At 41.9% G+C, this 22,301-nt stretch overlaps 1 protein-coding gene across 7 annotated transcripts in view; it reads left to right on the forward strand.

Moving 5' to 3' along the window:
- eml1 (EMAP like 1) overlaps positions 1-22,301 on the forward strand; it is a 40,519-nt gene that overhangs the window by 13,636 nt on the left and 4,582 nt on the right. The window contains exons 2-17 of one of the 7 annotated variants that reach the window (XM_084381272.1): positions 4,898-5,080; positions 5,315-5,368; positions 8,699-8,837; positions 10,967-10,987; positions 11,869-11,994; positions 12,154-12,182; positions 13,590-13,616; positions 16,623-16,752; positions 18,490-18,639; positions 19,349-19,418; positions 19,668-19,778; positions 19,890-19,985; positions 20,305-20,439; positions 21,005-21,104; positions 21,390-21,541; positions 22,038-22,163. In XM_084381272.1, the coding sequence (XP_084237398.1) occupies positions 4,898-5,080; positions 5,315-5,368; positions 8,699-8,837; positions 10,967-10,987; positions 11,869-11,994; positions 12,154-12,182; positions 13,590-13,616; positions 16,623-16,752; positions 18,490-18,639; positions 19,349-19,418; positions 19,668-19,778; positions 19,890-19,985; positions 20,305-20,439; positions 21,005-21,104; positions 21,390-21,541; positions 22,038-22,163 (1,649 nt within the window). The remainder of the gene's footprint in view (positions 1-4,897; positions 5,081-5,314; positions 5,369-8,698; positions 8,838-10,966; positions 10,988-11,868; positions 11,995-12,153; positions 12,183-13,589; positions 13,617-16,622; positions 16,753-18,489; positions 18,640-19,348; positions 19,419-19,667; positions 19,779-19,889; positions 19,986-20,304; positions 20,440-21,004; positions 21,105-21,389; positions 21,542-22,037; positions 22,164-22,301) is intronic. The other 6 variants (XM_084381273.1, XM_084381274.1, XM_084381275.1 and 3 more) reach the window with 6 other exon arrangements.

The raw sequence follows: 22,301 nt of genomic DNA on the forward strand, positions 1-22,301 counted from the left end.
GCAGACAGCGTGGATGGCAGTGTCAGTCAGTTGGCCCACCGCATTGGTCCAGACAGAAATATCTTAATAACTGTTGGATGGGTTGCCATGAATCTTTGTCAAGACATTCATTGTCCCCAGGGGATGAATTCTAATGACTTTGTCCAGCACTTTGATTTTTGACCAAATTCCTGCTAAACTATTGACATCCTCATCAGCCTCAGCTGTACTTTGTGTTTAATGCAAATGCAGATGTTAGCATGCTAACATGATACTCTTAGAGGCTGTTCACATTTGTTTTTACAATCCATCCTGACTGATCCGATCGCAGGTGGACAGCTTCAAGCCCGTCAATTCACCGCTGGCATTAAATGTGTCCCTCACTTTCCCACTCTATATGCAAATATACACACACATCACTGAATCAAACAGACACTTTTTCACATGAAGAATGAAATATCTTCTTGTATTATGTTTGCTGAATTAACAGGTAGACTCAAATAGTTAAGAATGTGTTGTAAACAGCGTTTCACAGAGTTTAGAAAGTCTCTCCTGACGCAGCAAGTCTCAAAATTGAGCTTTTTTTTAAGGGAGTCTGGGGATGACAAAGAAGTATCATGTATAAGTTACTGTTTACTGTATTATTAACAGCCAATATGTTATATTCTTTAGTAAATTTGGTGTAAAGGTGAATCAGTTGAAAACTGAACGTCACTTCAGACGCAGAGGCAGACAGGGCTTGGATCACTCAGGACACATGATGATACCACATCTGAAAAGCCTTAGCATACTAGCATTAGTAAAAGCAGCACTATACTTCAGTACATCCCACGGAGCTACTAGCATGTCTGCAGACTCTTGTTTTATTATCAAGGTTATTCACTGCACCACCTACATTCACTCTAATTCAACTCTCTCTCCCCTCTGCCTTAGTCCCTGTCTGTCTCTAAATCACTGCCTCCTTCACCTCTTGGCATGAAATTAAATCCTGCATGCCATTTGATTATGATTAGGTCTGGACTTCCCTTAGTGAAGCCAGCAGCAGACTGAAGTCAGGTTGTTTAATAAGTGTGACTCATTGGTCTTGGGAGAGAGATGGCTTTCCTGGAGGCACAATCTGCAGCAGCTGAACTGGCACGATACGGCGGTGCACCACCTGGTCGTGTGCGCTCACGTTATGAAATTAAAACCAGTTGGCAAACTGTTTTCCGTCAGCATCCAGCAAATGGGAAAGACGTGCCAGCAGTCAGCGTTATCTTTTCTGTCTCTGGAAAACAGGAATTGTAGTCGTAATGTTGTGACAGGCTGTTTCCTGCAGCCTCGTGTTTCTTTGATCTGTTGGATTTCTGCAAACACTGGTTGGTGGTTTTTCAAAACCCCCCATTGTGGGCGCAGCTTAACCTGGCTGCTGAACTTTCCATCAAGTCAATTCAGCTTTTATTGTTCTGCTCTGCTTTTCACCGCTGGGTGAAAAGAAAATAGACATCAATCACTGTGGTTGTCAGTGTGCAGGAGTTCTCGAACACATGGCGAGACAGCTGGTATCCCGACGGGGAATTTCCTTCACGTCATCTTCTTTGATTCCTTGAGTGTGTACTATATATATTCACATCCTCACGTGTTTTTATAAGGTATATAAAAGTGCACGTATAAAAGAAGAACGCCAGACAGCTCAGGGCTGCTGCAGAAGATGCTACATGAAGTCGCCATGTATTGCTCGAAATGTGACAGTGCCAGGACTATTTTAGCATGTTACTCCTTTAGTGTATTGATCTTCTTGGTTGATGAGAGTGCAGAAGGGTGGAAATGGGTCAGAGCATTTGTGCATGCACCAGTGTTCATAATTGATGGCGGCGAGGTCAGTAAATGACTCAGGAATAAGGAGGAGATGAAAGTAGGGGCGGGTGTGGTTATTTTAGAGCAGGCAAAATGAACTGAAGAGAGTGCCTGCTTTCTATTCGCCCTTGATCGAGTCGCTGTGGCTGAAGTGATGGACAAGCACTTAAGCAGGCAGGTGGTCCTGCCAGAACGACATGGCCTTGCAGAGAAAGGTAATAGTGTCACAATGCATTAGGGCGAGGATAGCTCTCCGTCTCAGATTTGTGATCCAGCCACATATTGACCAGATAATGAAACAAGGACGGAAAAAGACAGCGAGGGAGAAGCTCCGACGGGGAAGATTGGCAGAAATGAAGTAATTTAAGCAGCCGGCTGACAGGTGTGAGAGGAGAGGAGGGTGCTGGGGTGAAATGAGATGCTTTTGTGGGGATGAAAGAGAGGGACGAGTGTCCAGGGGTGTGATGTGTGATGGATTTGTTGTTAAATGAAGATTGACATCTCACTGATTCAGAGTCTCCAGACAGAAATCACGTGACCTGCGCCCCAGAGAGCGCTGTCACATCAAGAGCAAATTTAGGCGCATCAGTGTCACACTATCATCACACATGCTCCTGTAAGAAAACAAACACCAAACTTGAGCTCCACTGACCTTTTCTGGTTTGAACGTGTTATTGGGCGTTAACTTGCCCCAGAGCTATTAAACCGGGGAGCGGGGTGACAGAGGGAGGACGTCCGAGCGGAGCTGTGACAGCCAGTCATTGTACCTCAACGACTCATGGTATCATGCTGTCATTGTGTCAGTGTTGGGAGCAGACCCTCAACAGATGCTGAACAGATAATAGAGGCTTTATGTCGGGATATTCACTGAATATGAACAAGGAGGGCTTCAAAGAGAGCGTCTCAGGTGAGCAGACAGTTATTTCTGAAGACAAAGTTATGAAAGAAGGAAGCTTCTCCTTTGAGTATGAATCTGTAAGTGAATGTATAAGTGTTTGAACTAAAGCAGAAGTATTTTTTATTGTATTTCACTGCTGGGAGTGTAATATATTAGATTGTGCACCCGCAGGTTTCATCTAACTCCATTTCTCCAGATGGGGAGTTTTCATTATGGCACTTCGCTGGGTGGCCGGTGAAGCAGAGTGTGTTTCCGAGAAATCTATGTGTGTTTTCATCACAAAACACCAGTAATAGCTGTGACAGTGACGGATGCGATTCCAGTGAAATCAAAGAGGGCACTGGAGGACGCCTCTGTGTGTGCGTACAGTATGTGTTGGTGTTTCTGTTTGAGAAGTAATTGGTTGATCCAGCCGTGCTGAATCTGTTCAGATTTCCATTTTCTGCTACAAGCGTCAAGTGTCCCTTCTGCCTAATGCAGCCATTCACCATCCCGTCTCATCGAGGGTTTTCCCGACTGAAACAATTCATAACCGGCTCACTAATGGAATTTGTCCACTCATAAACAAATCTGTGAAATTGGTTTTCCGCCGTAATCTGCCAGTTAAATTAAACTGACCTTATTGGACCTGATGGGATTATAGTTTAGTTCTGAATATTTGAGAGATGAAAGTGTTTCTTAAGAAATGTGGCAGTTCTGATTTGGTTTTTGATTGACTTATCAGTCAGTGTGACACTTCCATGATATTATTTATTAGAAAAACACCTGTGCTAACAAGGACCCTGACGAAGGGTCCTTGTTAGGAATTGTGCCCAAATCCTACAGTGTGCCTGCATTTAAAATCTTTTATCAAGATTATTTCACCCATGCAATGAGCCCTTCACAAGATGGAATAACCTTTGCTGCTCAGTTGGAAAATCTTGTTTGGTAATTTATTTGCGTTTCAGTCATCATCTACTCATCCCCATGCTGATGGAAATTCAGGTGAAGTTTCGTTAACCACAAAGCATTTCTGGGGCTTCACAGTAAAACAGAGTTGCACCATTCTCCTGAACAACTACAGAGTAGATGGGGACTTGTTTTAAAATGCTCCATCCAGATCTCGTCCAGCCCTGAGAACCTACATTTATTTGAAAAGATGTTATTTATACCCTTTCTTTAGCCAAAGTCTTCAGTGTAGCTGTTACACTAAAAGCATTAGCGCACGCCCATCTGAAATGGATGTACGAGCTCAACCTCATGTCGAGAGCGTTTAATGTCTTTTCAAATCAATTTGGGATCTCAGGGCCTCTGGAGACTTAGATTACACCGGACAAGCTGTATAAAGGCCATTTTATGTGTTTCGGACATTAAGAGGCTCTGATCAAGGATGTTTATTTAATAGACTCGTCACGCCACTTTGCTTTCAGCAGATTGTCTGAATTCTGACACATTTGGGGTATTTAAATGCGTTTAAAACACTGTTGTCCTTGATTGTTTGAACATGTTATTTACAGAAGTCAAGCGCTTCCTCAGAAACCCATAATGTTAGCAGGCAGCTCAGACTCACAGGAGGAACACAGACTGCAGATCTGCCTAATCACCAGATGCCTGCTCTCTAATGCATAATGCATTAAACTGTTATTGCAAGTCTGCAGGGAAAACACAGCAGTGATTTACATTAATATTTCATCAAGTCCCTGTGACATCAAAGTCTTAATGGAGGAGACCCTGCCTGCGTGTGTGTGTGTGTGTTACCATTAATGAAGTGGACCCCGGTGGCCTGTGCTTGGCCTCTATCGGGGGGTAAGATGGAGAGGTGGTGGGAATGACGTGTTAAGTTTGTTTAAACTCGACGAACAGACAGACAACTCATGAATAAAAGGTTTAATAGAAAAGCAGCCAGGTCTTTGAACCAGAAGCTGAACCCTTTCACAGACAGAGTCCGAGGGTATACAAAGCATAAAAGTGAGATTATAGTGTGAATGGAGTTTGTATATCAACCCTGGCTTTGCACTTTCTTTTACAATCCTTCCTTTCTGTCTTTCTCTGTCCTATATTTGTCTCCATCTGAATGAATGAAAGGGTATAAAAAACCTTTTATATAAAAAAAGTTGATAGTAGTGATTTTATGTGAAAGAAAACTCTTCGCCTGATGTATCAGCTTTGTAACGCTTTCCACATCTCTGACATGTGTGTCCTCAGATGACAGTGCGTCAGCAGCCAGCAGTATGGAGGTGACCGACCGCATCGCCTCCCTGGAGCAGAGGGTCCAGATGCAGGAGGACGAGATCCAGCTGCTTAAGTCTGCTCTGGCCGACGTGGTGCGCCGGCTCAACGCGTCTGAGGAGCAGCAGGCCATGGGGTCACGCAGAGGACCCACCAAAGGTAACATATATACATCAGCATGGTCTCTCAGTTACTTTTTTTGGGGTGTCGAACAACGGGGTCGTTTTTGGAGATCTCCGTTTTCCGCTTTCTTTCCTGATCATGTCTCCATCGAAACCCGCTTATTTCCTTTCTCTGACTGGTTGTCGGTCTCCTCCCTCTCTCTCTCCCTCCTGTCCTCTCCTCTCCTGGACTGTGTTGTGTTGTTAAACGTGTTGTGCGTCATGTGTATAGACCCTGCTTTGATGAGAAAGTCTCCCTCAGCAGACAGCAATGTTGGGAAGCCAGGTATGCTGACTGTGAAGTCTGTCTGCACTAACCAGGCCTGGTGTTGTGTTTACAAAAAGCACATTTCAGTCACTGCCTGCTGGAATTATGTAGTCCACACTGTAGTATTTCACCAGGAAACACACAGTTAATTTCAGTACTACACTGCCTGAGGTCAATGCACCGTGGTCTGAGTCTGGAGATAGAAATGGTTTTAGCCAGGGGGCATTTGTGTCTGCATTATAAACACTCATCATGCCTCTTTATACTGCTTCTAAATCCAAAAACTCATTGATGATTTTAATTGACCTATGGGCCACCAAAAATTAGTGAGAATAAGCTGCTAAGCACGTTTTATGTTTACATCTGCGTGTATGCAACGTTTCTGTTGAATGACAAATCAGCATTCAAACTCTTGTCCCTGTCAAAACGAGAAGAACTGTTGTCTCTGTGTTGTTTCATTCCAACTGAAAATGTCATGATGTAATGTCACAAGTATTTAACAGCATTCACACCTGGCAATGTAAGTGGTTGCAGCCAGCTGTAAAAGTTACGATGGAGGATTAGTTTGACATTTTGGCAAATAGACTCGTGAGGTTTCTTGCCGAGATTTAGATGAGAAAATTGACATCACTTTAGTGTCTGTCACGGCGTGCAAGCTGTTATCTTAGCATAAAGAGTGAATTCAAGGGGAAACAGTTAGCCTGTCCAGTGTTAACAAAGTCCTCTTACAAGCACCTCTAAAGATATATAGCTATTAAGGTTAGGCTAGGCTAGCTGTTTCATCCATTTTCCAGTGTTTGTGCTATGCTAAGCTAAGCTAAGCTAACTGGATTCTGGCTGCAACCTCATATTGAATGGATAGCTATTAGATTGCAGCTACATTGAGCCCTGGAAAAAAATTCCCAAAGAAGACAATAAGGTATATAATATCACATTGTATTGTATTGGATCGGATCAGATAGGATCAGATCATAGAAAGGTATTGATATTCTCATCTAACCAAAAACGTCAACACAACAACCCAATTGCCAAGATAACTGTTGGCAATGTGTGTTTCTGCAAACTCATGTTGCAACTTGTGTTTCTTTGGGTTCAGTTTTTAATTGTATGTTGTGTTTGAGACTGTGTTCATGGTCTGGTTAGGTTTAGACACAAGAACCATTTGGTTGGGGTTAGGAAAAGATCCTGTGTGACTTGTCTGATTCTCTTCTGGTTCCTCCACAATCAGCACATAATCACAGGATAAGAACTCACTGAACATCATAGATTGATACTCTTTTCTGTACAATATTGCATGTATTGATTTTCAGCTGAGTCGTGTTTGATATAATCACGTCTCTTAAACAGCATCTTCACGCAAGAGGCTGATGAAGTCATGCATGTGAAATCAGCTGCACTTCATCCCTTTTTATGTGCTCAAATGTGCATTTGAATGATGAACCAGAAACAGATTGTGATTCTGAGCTGCTGCCAGTTCCAGTCTCCAGAGTGACTGTGGACGGAAGAAGTTTCAGTTTGATCTGGGAGCCGGAGGATGACTCAGACTCCGAGCTGCTTTCCTTTACTGCTCTCCACTTGATGCTACGGGGAGGCAGCAGCCTACCGCCCTAAACTGAATGATCAGCTTCACAAAGCTCAAGCCAGGCACACAGTCTGCACATGTACAGTCATGGACACACACACAGGAACACATTCATCTTCTTTAACATGCTAACGAAATTACATCCTCGGTTTGCCCCCGCTGTGTAATTACTACATGAAAGATAACAGAGCAATGTGTGTGTGTAGGCCTGAGAGCGCATGCATGTGTGTTTGTGTGTGTGTCAGCTGAATGAAAAGGGTCTATTAAATATTTATCACTGCAGATAAAGCTGCAGCTTGGATTTGTTATTCTGGGCTAGCCTGACGGGCATGTGTGTGTGCGTCAAAGTGTCTGTGTGTGCATGACCCTTTTCTTTTGTTGAATCACCTCCTGCAAATGATTTGTGAACATATGTGATCTGTTTAAACAACTCACTAAAACATAGAACTATATTATCAATAAAATGAGGAAAATACAGCTAATTCATATTTTATTTACATTTGGAATAACATGAATCTCACGTGCTGTATTTACTTTCATCCTTGTGATACATTACACTGTGTACACATGCTGAGGGAGTATTTTATGATGTAGTTAAAGCTACAACAGAAAGAGGTACACTATATATCAGTTAAAATGAGCAAGTGTTCATTTTAAGTTTTTATGAACATTATTATTGTATTAATACAGCGATATCTCAAAAAGCGGCAGAAGAAGTACTCAGCTCTTTCACTTTAGTAAAATACCACATTGTAGAAATACTCTCTATTCCAATTTCACTTTACTAAAAAAACAAAAGTATCAGCATCAAAATGCACACAAAGCAACAAAAGTAAAAGTACACATTGTGCATAATGGCCCATTCCAGAATAATATACATTACAGGATTATATTTACTGATGCATTCATGTGTTCATCACTTTAATATTGCAGCTGATAAAGTGGAGCCAATTTAAATTATTCCATATATTGCTGGGTAGCTTGGGAATTTCCCCCGAGGATTAGTTCAGTCTTATATTAATGGACAGCAACCTTCAATCATAATTTATGGATTATATTTTGTCTTATTAATCTGATTCTGCCAATTAACTAGTCACTAAAGCTATTAAATAAATGTAGTTGAGTAAAAGCTACAATATAGGACCTCAAGTTAGCACTTGAGTTAATGTACTTAGTTTTCACCACTGGTGGTGACACATATCTTATGGCACAAGGTGGACAAAGCAAACCTTCCAGGAAAACATTAAACTTAGCTGACAGTATTGCCTTAGGTATTCATAAGAGTTGTTAATAATGTTTGTTTGTGTTTTGATGTAATTAATGTAGTAATTAAAGCCATTTTGTATCATTTAAAAATGTTAAGTTTAGGCCACAACATGATAAATGTTGAGTTCTTCAGAATTGAGGTTTCCAGTTTAGCATGATGCTGAATTAGCTTCTCAGAACTGATAATCAGCACTATATAGATGAACTGCAGGAACAATGAGAACTCTGTAGAGACATGAATAAACTAATAGTGGGATCCATAAACCTGTTACTCCAGTGCATGCTGGGAGGCTTTCCACTACACCACTCCTCCTGGGATGCCAAATACAGCTCTGTTGATTTTCACTACATATGAAAGTGTTACAATACATCATGAGATGCAACGTTCTGACCAGCATTCTGTAACTCCTCGCTCTCACAGGTTGCTTTAACAGTTGATAATAGTCTTAAATCCAGATTTGTTCTGAACACGCTGCTTGTTGTCGTCTTGTTCCTTCCAGCCAGGCCAATGATCGCCACCCTGCCCTTACGGCCCACAGTAAACAACGGGACCATCCTACCAAAGAAAGGCAGCGGGACTCTGCCCTCCCCATCTGGATCTGGATCCAGGAAGGACAACAGCACACCAGCCAACAAGAGGTATCACATTTTAGTGAACTTTTGACTGTACATGTTGCTGCGGCTCAAGTCGAGTGTTTCCTGCCGAATTCAGTCGATCTTTTAGTGTTTCTTTACTGAACCATTGTGTCTTGTTAAGTCCCTTGTAAACGTGTTAAATCCTGATGTGAGCTACATGCAGTCCAGGTTGTGAGGTCCTGCATGTATCACATATTCGTGTACAGACATTTATTTGTCTCAAGAGGCTTTTACGTCACTGTCCGTCTGTGCCACATCATCTAGTCCGAGCCATAAATCATCATATTTCTGGCTTTTTATCAGCTGACATTAAACAAGGCTGATAAAAAGAGGAACAGTGTCATCACCAGTGTCTCTGCTTCACTGGCGTGTGTGTGTGTGTGTGTGTGTGTGTGTGTGTTTACACATGCATGTGGAGCGCAGGTTATCAATCTTGTCTGTCAGGGGAACAATAGCCTTTTCCCATCTCTGGATGATATTACCATAATCAGATGGAGCTCCGCAGACAGCAGAGAGCGGCTCCAGTCCAAACAGATGTGAACCCCCCTGTGGCGTCGTTTCTTTGATTTTCCATGTGTGTTCTCTTATTTCTGCTTCGGGGATGTTTTCTGATACCGAGAGTTGATACTTTTAATACTTGCTGACTCTCACCTTGAGGTTTACTGGAGAGGACAGTAAAGAAATGGTTCTGCAGATTGAAATGTAGCCACTAGCCAGGGTGAGGATTGTTGTAGGAACAAACCCCCAAACAAGAAGCGGGACAGGAAATGTGATTTGGTCTGGTGTGTTTCCTTGTTGAGTTTTCTTGCCTTTCGAGCTTGACTGCCTCTTTCCAATTCACGGTTTCTCAAACTTAAACTTGTACTAGAGCCAAGATTTTAAACTGAAGTCATCAGGCCAAGTCTAGAGAGATCTGTTTGCTCATTTGTATTTATTTTTACATTTTCCACCATAGTGGCTTCAGTACTGTTTCAAATCCTTCTCCACGGTGCCCACAGCAAATGTTTGTGGAGAAATACTGAAGGTCTCATAATTGTATTTATTTATTGGCCTAAAAATTGAAGAAAAAAAAATAGATTAAGTGTAAAATGACTTTAATGAGCCATTAAGAAATTCATTCTGTACATGATTGATTCCTTCCAGCTTGTTTAAACCCTGAAATTTCCAGAAAAAATACACATGACCTCAGTGTCTGATATGAATGAAGCTATTGAATGAGTTTTCATGCTGCTGTGCTAAATAGAGGACTTGAATTTGTCCATCCACTGAAATTTAGACATTTTTGGGACATCCTCTTGACATTATATTGCAGATCAGATTCGGTATAATACACAATCTTCTTCATATACTTATCCTGATTTTTAATTCATGTGGATTTAATACTGTCAGGTGGCAAGATCGATTTTACAATTGATTGTAGAGTGAATAAAGTTAAACAAGTAAGATTTACTTGTTTGTATGGTTTTTAACAAAATAAATCAGATTGCTGTTCAAGTAAATACAAAGGAAAGGTCATAACCCAACTGAAAGGCAGTTCACCTACTAGTAAAATCTCAGTTATTATATGCTCACCAGAGGAAGTAGAGTGAAAGCGTACGTCGAGGGTTTAAGTAACGTCTCTTTAATCAATTTGGGATCTCAGGGCTTCTGATGACTTGTATTAGCTGTATGGGACCATTTTAGGTTTTGTTTTTTTCCTGTTTCCTGTTCCTCATCTACTTCAGTTGTTTAGGGAAATGCTCCTACACTGTTTTGCTGAGAAATGTTTTGTGGACTACGAAACTTCATCCGGCTTTTCGATCAGCATGGGACTGAGTAGATAATGACTGAAGGTTCATTTTTGGGCAACATTTTTCAGAAGACAGTATATTTCACTTGAATTTCACTTAATTTTTGTTGAGTTTAATTGGTTTGCATGCTTTTTTTAAGTAAGAGTTTACGGTGCATCAGTCATCTCTCCTGTTTATCTTTGTGTTGTCTGTCTTTCCCATCTCTCCCATCTTGCATGTTCTCGCTGTCATGTATTGTCTCTCTCTGATAAAGTGATGTCATACCCTGTTTGTGTCCCGTTTACCTACAATGCGATGTCCTGTGAATCTGTCCACTCTGTCTTCTCTGTCTCACTCTACCAGATTTCTCTACCTGCCCCTCAGGTGAGAGGAAGTGACAGCGTACTGGTCACTATTTAACACCATGGCTGCTCTGATCAGCGCTAACTATGTTATTAATCCCCTTCACCAAGCTACATAATTACTGTGACATTCCCTCTCACCATTTCGCTCATTGCTAACGCTCACTGTTTGCTGTTTGACGCATCGTTCTTTGGAGTTTGAGTTGTTTACCGTCTGTGTGTGGGATTAGTCTAAACTGCAGATTGGTCACAATCCCATCAGTGCTGGCATACACACACAACAGCCTTCCCCAATGCCCCGTGGCCCAATTACTATGATTCCTCATGGGATAACACAGCAAACAACAGTTTCTCTCTCGCTCTCTCGCTCTCTCTCTCTTCTTTCTATTCTGTTCTGCTCTTTACTGAACAAACACACACAGGCTCTCCAGAAGGGATAACGGCCAGCGGCCAGTTTTAGGATTTGAATAGACTTTTCTCCCATAGGGTGGATTAGGTGACTGTGCCCACTGGCCATTGGACTGCTGATGGAGCCTTTTCATTGTTGTGAATAGGCAGGCTGTCTGCACCACTGATATGCAGATTTGCACAGGTCGGTACTGATGTTGTGGTTATGAACACCACAGTAAAGAGAGAGTGAGGAAACAACGAATATCCACATTTCTTTCTTTCTCTTCTGCTTCGGTGCAAATTCTCTCTGACACTGTTAGAAAAGAGTCACACTTTAAAAAAAAAAAAACGTCTGAGCTATACGTGCTTTCAGAAGCTATTTCCTGGATGAAAACTTAACCAGAGGGCATTTTTAGAAAAGCAGCGTCAGGTACTTTTATGACCTATTTCTTGTGCTTCCCCCCCTCCCTTCTCTCTTTTTTTTGCCTCTGTCCACCTTTCTCCTCACCGCAGCACTGTGAGGCGAGCCAACTCAAACGAACACGTGGGAACTCTTACGCGGAAAGATTCAGGCGACAAGGGCAACCGCACTCGCGCAGGATCCACTGGCAGCAACTCAAGCGGCAAAAGAAGTGACAGGTAACGTCATGTTAAAGCCAGCTTTCCTCCATCCTCACAGTCAATGAGGTTTTCTGTCTAATCAAGACAGGAGGCCAACACTGATCTCCTTATAATCAATGGTTTACCTGGAGGTGGGATGCCGAATGACAGCTGTCTGTTTACTCATTTACTTTGCAGCAAACAGAGGGATCCAGTGTTCAACGCAGGTAAGAACTAGAGGCTCTTTTATGGCTCTGTAGCCTGACAGCTTTAATAGTTTCATGCAATGATACAATCCATCAAGAGCCATTACACACCAGGCGCTCAGTGGCTCCCTGTGTCAGTAAAAGGTCAACTCATTTTTGAAGGAAGGCTGTCAAAATGAATAATAATGCATTGTGTGCCCAAACAAGACAGAAATTGATGTTAGCTTTAATCTGAGTCAGTGCCTTGGACTGTTTCCTGCACACAGAGGACCACTGAGGGCGTCTCTTCATGATGTCGTGTCTTAATCATTCATTCTTTCCATGATCTGTTCATCCACAAGTAACCAGTCATCCATTACTACATCTTCACATCCACACTTCCATGCATTGTTTTCTTTTTAACAAGCTCCCTCTGCGTTGTGTAAATCAAACTTTAGTCGTGTTCTATTTAAGGTTTGGGTCTCCCAGTAAATGTTTTTAGCGTTCTGATCCAGAGCTCTACACGAGACGAGACAACCATCTCACAGTTTATTCTCCAAACACAAAGCAGGGCAGACACAAGACAATGGGGCTGAAGATGAAATGAAATGAGTATTGATCAGAATTTCCATCTCCAGCGTGCTATTGATTTTTGTGTAAATTGAACTGCTGTTTTTAATTTGCATTACCTGGCTCCGCTTTTCTTCAGTTGGCTTTGCATCCAAACAAACTACCTTAAATATTTGTTTAGTTTGAGGTCTAGTAACAGCAGATATAAAAATACATGTTCTTAGTGTGTTTGCAAACCATCAGATTACGAGGCGGAGGATGGTAACGCAGTAAAAATCAGTCACATAACATTATGCAAGTGTTAGCCCGTTAATTGCTCCTAAAATATCCCTAAGGTTGATGCTGACGAGGAGAAAGTGAGCCACAGGGTTAATTATTACCGCTGCACACCACTTATTGGACATTTGAATTCATTACAGACAAATAATCTCCTGCAAAGTGGCGCAATCAGCGCAGTGTCGTGAACATAAACTGCCACTGGGTGACAATTAACCGATACAGATGATAATTACGACAGTGAATTCTGCCAATATACTGCTTACCTGCAATACATGAAGTCATCACATGCAAAGTGGTTCATTTCATTCAAGGAAATGTGCTCCAAGTCAGTGTAAGCACTTTTCTGTGCATAGTTAGAAACAACAGCTGAAGTAAGATTAAAGACAAAGGAAGATTAAAACAAACCAAAAATCAGAACAAAAGGAGAATTTATTGAATCACCATAAACCATCACACAGGAAATGAAGAGCTTTTAAGATGCAGTTCGTTAGCAGCAGGAAACAGGAAGTGCACTCAGATTAGGGCAGACCAGGAAGTGAGGAATTCACCTGGTGCCACCCTTCACCTGGTGCTTGTGTCTTTCTCTGTGACCTTTACAAGGGATGCGACGTGTGACCCACTGCAAAGGTAGGCTGACCACCCCTCCCTCCCCTTAAAGCCCCCGGCCTACACAGCTCTCTGGACACTGCAGATGATTTGTGCAATGCATTGGATAAAACCTGCACTTTTATTTTGAAAAATTAATTGATATCCTGTAAATGTAGAGATTCCCTTTGGTGCAATGATCAGTGAGCTGTCCAGACAGGGGCAGGAGTGGGTTGACAAAGTGTGTGTGAGTGAAAGTGACCTTACCTTTATTGTCCTTAGACTAACACACACACATCCTACCTAACCTGCACTGAGAGCTGCGTCAGAGTGTGATTGCAGTGTTTGCAGTTCACCCGTGTGTCTCCACACTTGTTGTTTAACTGCGGATGGAGCTGCCGTTCCACCCAAACATGTGTGTGCGTGTTTGCTCACAGCCGCGCTTTCGCTTGTAGGCATTTAGTCTCTGTCACCATAGTAACAACACAAAGATTTCTGACACTCGCTTCCTCGCAGTCGCTTTGAGTTTCGCTGCGAACACTTTTAAATCCTCTGCTCTGAGAGTCCTCGCTGCAGCTGAGGGCGAGTAGATTTTGCCGCTGCTCTTATTGTCTTCCGGCACTCCAAATGAATATTTGCATAACAAACACACTGAGTCTCTTTTCTGCTGTAGTTCCCATTGAAGTCTGTTCGATTTTACTGTTTGTAGTTTCCTCACATGTTCTGAAGTGTCGTCTGTTTGTGTGTAGCCTCCCCTCAGTAAAGTATTCACAAAGCTGCCAAGGATTTAGAAAAGAATGGAGTTGAGGCTCATTTCCTCACAGATATATTGCTGTTTACCCAGTCGTCTTACAGGATAATTCATTCTTTAAACAACCATTTTACCCTTGGAAGCATGTAGACCAGTGGTTCTCAACCTTATTGGCTGGTGACCTCTTAAAATGAGGCAGAAGCTTACATCCACTCGTCACAGGTTGCATACAGTACGTCGACAGTATGTTCTGAGCAGTTTCATTAAAAAGGGATTTTTCCCGTAAAGCTCTGTTTGTTCGACTAAATAATTATTATAATCCCAAAGAATTTTAAAACTATGCAGCAGTTAACAAGACAAAATTGATCCCCTCCAAACGTGTATTGAGACCCACATTAAAATGTATAATGTGTGTCTCAAAGTGTTTTTGCAGACAACAAGTACAATTATTAAAATCCTTAAAATGTCACCTACTCCTAAGATATTTTGTTTGCACCAGGATTGGCTTCCAAACTATTTGTGATATCACAGATCACGCTCATCAGCCCGCCTCTTAAAATCAGATCTTCAGTGAGCACAGAGAAGAATTTGCACTTTCTGCAATGAATGTGAAATATAAACAAAGTAAAACAGCTTTAAATTGTGTTTTAAGTTGTGCTTTAAGTTGTGTTTGTTTGTTCGGTTTATTCAGTCATGAAAGCGAAGAGAGTTTGTTGAGGCATAAAAAAATCAGTCAATGAAGAGCTTTTCTCTTCTGATTAAAACTACATAGTGTCAGACTTACTTTATGAATCCCTTTAAGGAGAAATCTAGTTTTTCACTCTGTTGTTGTTTTTTTACAGGCCCAAAATATGTCTTAATAACTACAACTTCAAAATAAGATCCCAGTGTTTGATTATAACACTCAACAGCAGTTCCCTGATTTTTTATTTTGTTACTTTGTGTTTTGCCAGTTTCATGTTGCTTTTTACTAAATGTGACACAAAATCTGTCTAACTTCTTCTACCAACCTCCTCTACCCTTTACATGTCTTGCTCCTCTGCCCCTGCTTGTCCCTGTTTGGCCCCCTCCACCCAACTGGCCCTGACAACCTCCACAACCCCTCTCCATCGTTTTGCGGCTCCTCTGTTCTTGTCCCTCATCTACGTTGTAGTCACAGTGCAGATTTACCTCAGCCGCTCTGCCAAACGGACGGGGACCAGCGGCAGCCCCGCGGCCTCGACTGTTACGGCCCGTTCAGCCACCAGCTCCCAACTAACCCCCGAAAGCAGCAAGGCCCCCACGGCCAGAAGGGTCGGCGCGGCCGCTAAGGTGCCACCGGCCAGAAAGACCCCGAGTATTAACATCCAGTTGAGAAAGACAGGGAGTTTGTCATCGTACTCTCTCCTCGATACACCCAGTTATCGCAGCCCCGTCAAGTCTCCCAGCCAGTACTTCCAGATCTGTTACTAGTTTGGAAAGCCCCAGTGGACATTCACCTCTCTAGATGTGTGTTTATTCCAGTTATCAAGGCAGTCAGTGCAGAGCCAAATCCACGGTTTTATATCACATCTGTACCCTTAAAAACACTATGGCCACATGTCCTCTTATACCCATAAAGTTGCAGAGAGATTTAGCTTCACCTAATAAAAAGAAATAATAAAACAAGTCCCAATCTCACTTTACATTTATATTACACAGACTTACGGGTGAGATTGGGAACTTCTTTTAAATTTTCTAATGAGATTAGAAAAAAAACAACCTCTGTGGACATTTATGATTCGTTTTGTTTGTTTTGTTTTCTGCATGATTTCGTTTCCAGTGTTTTACATTTGACGAGGATTTCTCATTATCCACTTTTCTAAGCTTGGATCTGTTTTTGTTTTTTTCATAACATTTCCATTGCCCTGCTTGTGTCTGCATTTTATGTTGGTTAACCTCTGCTGTGAGCTGAATATTTATGAGTTTTCAACGTAATTGCAGTTCATTTTGCGCTCTCTGTTGTTGTCATACAAATGTTTTTGAAATGACTAATAAAGTCTGTTAAAAAGCTGATTTGTTCGTGTTTGCAAATTCTGTCATTTGTTGTCTTTAATTGAGAATACATCATATCACATCCTTCCATTATCCTCTAATCTTGTTGCATATTCATTGTCACCCTTGTCATTCACATCATAATAACACGTTGTATTGTGCTTCAGTGTCATGTCTGTGCTTTTTGCATACTGTCATAAATAAGAAAACAACATAATCAAACCAATCACCTGTGTTTTTCTACATTATCATGCCTGACTGATCCTTTCTGTTGCTTTTTCTAGAGGAAGGTTATGTGAAAATGTACTTGAAGGGTCGCCCCATCACCATGTTCATGCCCAAAGAGCAGGTGGACGGCTACTGCCTGGAGGCCAAAGCCGACCTGCCCAGCAACAAACTCAAACTGGACTGGGTGTATCCTTTCACTGTGGCTTGTTTATTTATTTTTTTCTTTGCACGGGAAATAAACAACCCTTCTCCTGAATTGAAAAGTTTTGAGAAGTAATCTCGTGAGGCGAGTAAATCCAGATTGGCCTGTGATGTAGTTAAGAGAGGAAGCCGACAAATGTGTCGTCTCCTCTCGCCGCCTGTCAGAGTAGATCTGCTCAGATGTTCATTTTCAACGTGCCGGGCTGCCGCAGTCGGAGTCGGCCTCATCGCTCTGCAGCCTGCAGTCAGTAATAACCTGCACACAGCTGGCAGGCTGAGACGCAACCAGTCAGCAGCTCCTCTTGTGCTGTTTTATTTTTATTTTGTTTCATTTGCTGCTCTCTCTCTATCTCTCTATCTCTCTCTCTGTCTATCTATCTCTTTCATTTACTGAAGGAAGAATGAATGTAGTTTGTTGTTCAGTCAAGCAGAAAGCCGAAGGAGAAAGAGCCGTAAGGGAGACAAAGAAAAGATTAAATCTGGGAAGAGAACACACACACACACACGCGCACAGAAATGAACATGTGGGCTGCATATTTTGTATGTTGAATCCAGTATGAACTGGATTAAAGATGAACCAGTGACATGCATACAGTAGATAGATGATTTAATGGAGCAAAGAGTAGATTGATGTACTCATTTAAATGTGCTTTTGAAGTTTCTGACCAACATGTTATAAAATGTGAGATTAAATATTTGTGTCTAACTGATGTCTTGATATGACCTACACAAGCAAATGAGAAGATATGCTGATTCTATAGTTATTTTGTTGTCTGCACCAGGTCAAATTTTCCCGTGAAATCATAGTATTCCTAGGGAACTAACAGCTGTTAGCCCTTAGCCACATATATGCTAACCTAGGTGTATGAATAAATGTGAATAAATACATTACTTAATTACGTTCACCCTGCAAACAGCTGTGTTCGAAAGCTAGTATTAAAAACGAGTTGCGTGAATATCATTACTTCTTCAATAAGTGCACAGGAGCCAGATCAAGATCTTTATCTCAGTTGGAGCTCATACCACTTTTGTCCACAGGGGCCGCCAGAATCAACACAAAAAAATAGTTTCTTGTAGCCGCTTTAACTTTTTAACTTGGAACTAATACCATTTTCTTCTCAATTCATGTCTTGGTCTATAAAACGGATAGACAATCCACAAGTTTTCTGGGGAGGTTACTGGGATAACCATTATGGGTGATTTATTTGAGAGTACCATTTTACCAATAAAAGGAAGTGAAAGAAAAGAAAATTCACATACTTGACTGCACACAGACCCACAAGGCCAGTGGTCAAGGCAAGTTATACGTCATCTGAGAAAGACCAATAACTAACACACTTGAGATCATTTCAAGGCTTTCGAGCGTTAGCTTAGTGAGCTGGTTTTAGTAGTGTTCACATGATAAAGTCACTAACATGGATCGTCATGAATTAATGACACCCCTTAGGAATGGTTAGTGTCCTGTTACCATGGACAACGCCAGTTCCAGCAAAGTAACCATCATAATTCACGCAAGGTATCATGGGGGCTAGGAATAATTTATGAAAATTACGCTGATGTCTTCAAACTCCTTGTTCTGTCCAACAGTCCAAAACCAAGGTATCCAGTTTACTATTAGAGACCAAATAGCAGCAAATCTTCAAAAGTGAGAAGCTCCATCCAGGAAATGTTATTGCATTGGCATTATTCTTGTTTTACTCCTTGACCCTATCTGATCTCCAGTTATGGCTACCGCGGTCGAGACTGTCGCTCCAACCTTTACTTGCTGCCCACTGGAGAGACAGTGTACTTCATCGCCTCCGTTGTCGTCCTGTTCAATGTGGACGAGCAGCTGCAGAGACACTACACCGGACACACAGATGACATCAAATGGTGAGAGACGCACATAACCCGAGGGACTGCTGTTCCACATGCAGTCAACTGCAGCACATATCACATCTGTCATCTACTTTTCATCACTTTTTCCTGTTGGAGCTGATATTTCAACACTATTTCCTCAATCCTCACAGGCTTTGGAGCTTATTCACAGCAGGTTTTTCTTCTATTAAGAGCACAAACACAGAGACAAAGGTCTTTCAGTATGTTTGTCTACTCCTGCAAGCAGGCATTTCTGCACAGGCATTTAAGTATGTCTGTGGGAAAATGTAAAGTGCAGCTAAGCCTTTAAAAGTCAGCCATGATTATGTTTTAACACTCTGGGGTTAACGAAAGTTCAAATTATTAATGAACTCTTTGGATAACAGATCAGAAGGACAGATTGAAAACAGATTCTTACTCCTTTGAAGCCATATGTTCGAGCTTTACACGTGCCACGAGTGTTGCTACACCATCATACCCAAAAGAGGATGACTTTATCTTAAACTGTTTCATTTTCCCCCTCACATTAGCACAGACGGCGGCGTGTGGTAGTTACAGTGAATATCATATTCACAGCTTAAAAAACCTCCCTCACCAAATGCTGCCTTTCATGTCCTGTGAGCACGTTGCTCATCTATATTCACGCGTCCCTTTTGATGTTGAAAGGCTTTTAACCAGTTTCATGTCTGTTTTTTTTTTTTTTTTACATCTTCTTCTTCACCAGCCTGGCCGTCCACCCCGATAAAATCACCATAGCAACTGGGCAGGTGGCGGGCACCTCTTCGGATGGGAAAGTAAGTGAGAGAGATTGATATTTTATCACTTCAGCTCTCAGCGACTGATTTATTATTGGAGTGAGGAGTTATGGTTTTGCTGTTTTCTTATTATGTTTTTACCCGACTGAGGAGCTGAAACACATTCACTCTTTCTTTCTATTGAATTCAGCCTCACATCATTTCATACTGAAGATATACCTTTGTGACCGTGTGTGTGTGTGTGTGTGTGTGTGTGTGTGTGTGTGTGTGTGTGGTTTTCCCGGGCAGCAGCTGGCTCCTCATGTCCGTGTGTGGGACTCCGTCAGCCTCAACACACTCCACGTTCTGGGCATAGGCTTCTTTGACCGAGCCTTGGTCTGCCTGGCTTTCTCCAAGTCGGTGAGGAAACAGCACAGACACACCTAACAAGAAGCGTTAAGGCCATGTCTGACATGCTTTGACTGTTCTCACACTGCAAAACACGGGTTTGTGTCTTTTTGTGATTGTTAGAATGGAGGAAACACATTGTGTGTCGTTGACGACTCGAATGACCACGTCCTCTCCGTCTGGGACTGGCAGAGAGAGGACAGACTGGCTGAGGTCAAGGTATGTGTGTACATGTGTGTTAAATTGAGGGCTCCTCCGCCAATTTCACACATTACAGGGTGTTTACAGGTCTTGGGGAGTACAACTGCATTATTCACAATGCAACTCAGCATCACTGGAAGCAATTTATCAAATTACATGCAGTTTCCTCTGGAGCCACAAAAGGCTTTATACTACTTTTTCACATATGCAGTAGTACTCCACCTGTAGACCTGTAAATACATTTCAATGTGTAAAATTGGTGGAGTTACCCTTTAAGACATAACATTCTGCCAGTGTCAACGACTCACTATTTCTTGTCTTACATGTTTCGGTTCAGTGCTCCAACGAGTCGGTTTTCGCTGCAGACTTTCACCCAACAGACTGCAACGTCATAGTGACCTGCGGCAAGTCTCATCTCTATTTCTGGAGCCTGGAGAAAGGCATGCTGGTCAAGAAGCAAGGCCTGTTTGAGGTAGGACACCAGACTGCTTCACACATGCTTGATCAATACCATAAAGCAGGTCTATTTAACTGGCAGCCTGTGGGCTGAATGCAGCTCTTAAACAACCTAAGTCCAGCCATTTGTTAGCTTTGTTAGTGGGCTAATTAGCCCATTCATTAGTTATGTATGTTGCAAAGCACCTTATTACGTTAAAAAGTTTTCACTCAGGTTGTGTAAGTCAAATAGACAACTCTAAGATTAAGATAAGAAATGATACAATATGATACAGTGCGATACAATACGAGATGAAATGATACAGTATGATACGATACATACGAAACAATACAGTGCGATATGTAACGATACAGTACAATATGATACAATACACAGGGAATGTAAAAGTCCAGCCCCTTGGCACGTCACCTTTTTCCAATCTGGCCCTTGTAGTTAAAGAATAAAGTGTGATATGAGGAACAAATTCAGACATGGCAGCCTGTGTTGGGATGTGATCCAATCTATAGCTTTGTACTGTAGAGACGATCAGTGCAAATAAAGCAAAAAGGGAAAAACATTCTGTTTTTTGTGTTTCTTGCAGAAACAGGAGAAGCCCAAGTTTGTGTTGTGTGTGACCTTTGCAGAAAACGGAGATGCCATCACAGGAGACTCAAGCGGAAACATCCTGGTGTGGGGAAAAGGCATGTTCACTCATTCAGTCCTTCAAGCTCTATTAATACAGAGTGGTCCAATGAGAGGAGTTCACTCCCTTTTGTATGGGTGTCACATGAACATAAATTCAACATTTAGACAAATATCAAAACTTAAAAACTGCACCATCTCCCTTTTTGTCTCTGATTGATCCGTTGGTCACCGCGCCCGTCTGTCTGTCTGTCTGTCCGTTAATCTGCCCTCTTCAAGCAGTCGACCTTTACGTCCGACCAACTGAACCTTCTCATCTATCTCATCCCATCTCTGTCACGCAGGCACTAATCGCATCAGCCACGTCATCCAAGGGGCTCACGAGGGCAGCATCTTTGCCCTGTCCATGCTGAGGAACGGCACGCTGGTGTCTGGAGGGAAAGACCGCAGGCTCGTCTGCTGGGACAGCAGCTACCAGCAGATACAAACAGTGGAGGTGGGAAAAAGTTCAACAGAAGTCAGAGTCTCCTTTTCTTGAGATATCTTTGAATCTCAAGGATAAAATGCATAAGTTATACTTTATAAAAATAATTTAGCTACAAGACTGTGTGGGCTTTTAAAGCAGAGCTCTACAGCATCCTAATGATCCACATTCTGTTAATATGCTTTAATAAAATGTTAAGCTGCAGACCCTTTTTTTTTAAGTAGGTTGCTTATATTAGACAGAAATTGCACTCCTGCCCGAGGCGGCGGACTCTGCGTTCTGAATACTGCACGATATCATAAATATTACAGAGGATGAGATGGGTTTGTGCTCTCACTGAGATTCATGGATATTTATAGCAGTGAAAATTATGGATCACTCATGTCTTATTTGCTCTAAAGAGACCTCATTATGCAGTAAAAAAAAAATGAGTTGATGTTTATCCTGGCAAGTGTTGGATTGCAGGTGAACAGATGGTTTACATGATTAATGTGTTTTCTCTCCGCAGGTGCCTGAGCTGTTTGGTCCCATCCGTACTATAGCGGAGGGCAGAGGGGAGACTGTGCTCATCGGGACCACCAAGAACTTTGTTTTGCAAGGAAGTTTGGATGGAGAATTCATGCCTATCACACAGGTAGATGCATAAATACATATTGTTTTATTGTATTTATTTAATACAATGTAGATCAATTTGTCATCAATTGTTGCAGCTCTTCTAAGGCTAACATCTGAAAAGCTGTGATGTTGTAGCTAAAGAAGAAAGCTCTCCTCT

This window comes from Pagrus pagrus (assembly GCF_965226575.1).
Source record: "Pagrus pagrus genome assembly, chromosome: 18".
Lineage (NCBI taxonomy): Eukaryota > Metazoa > Chordata > Actinopteri > Spariformes > Sparidae > Pagrus > Pagrus pagrus.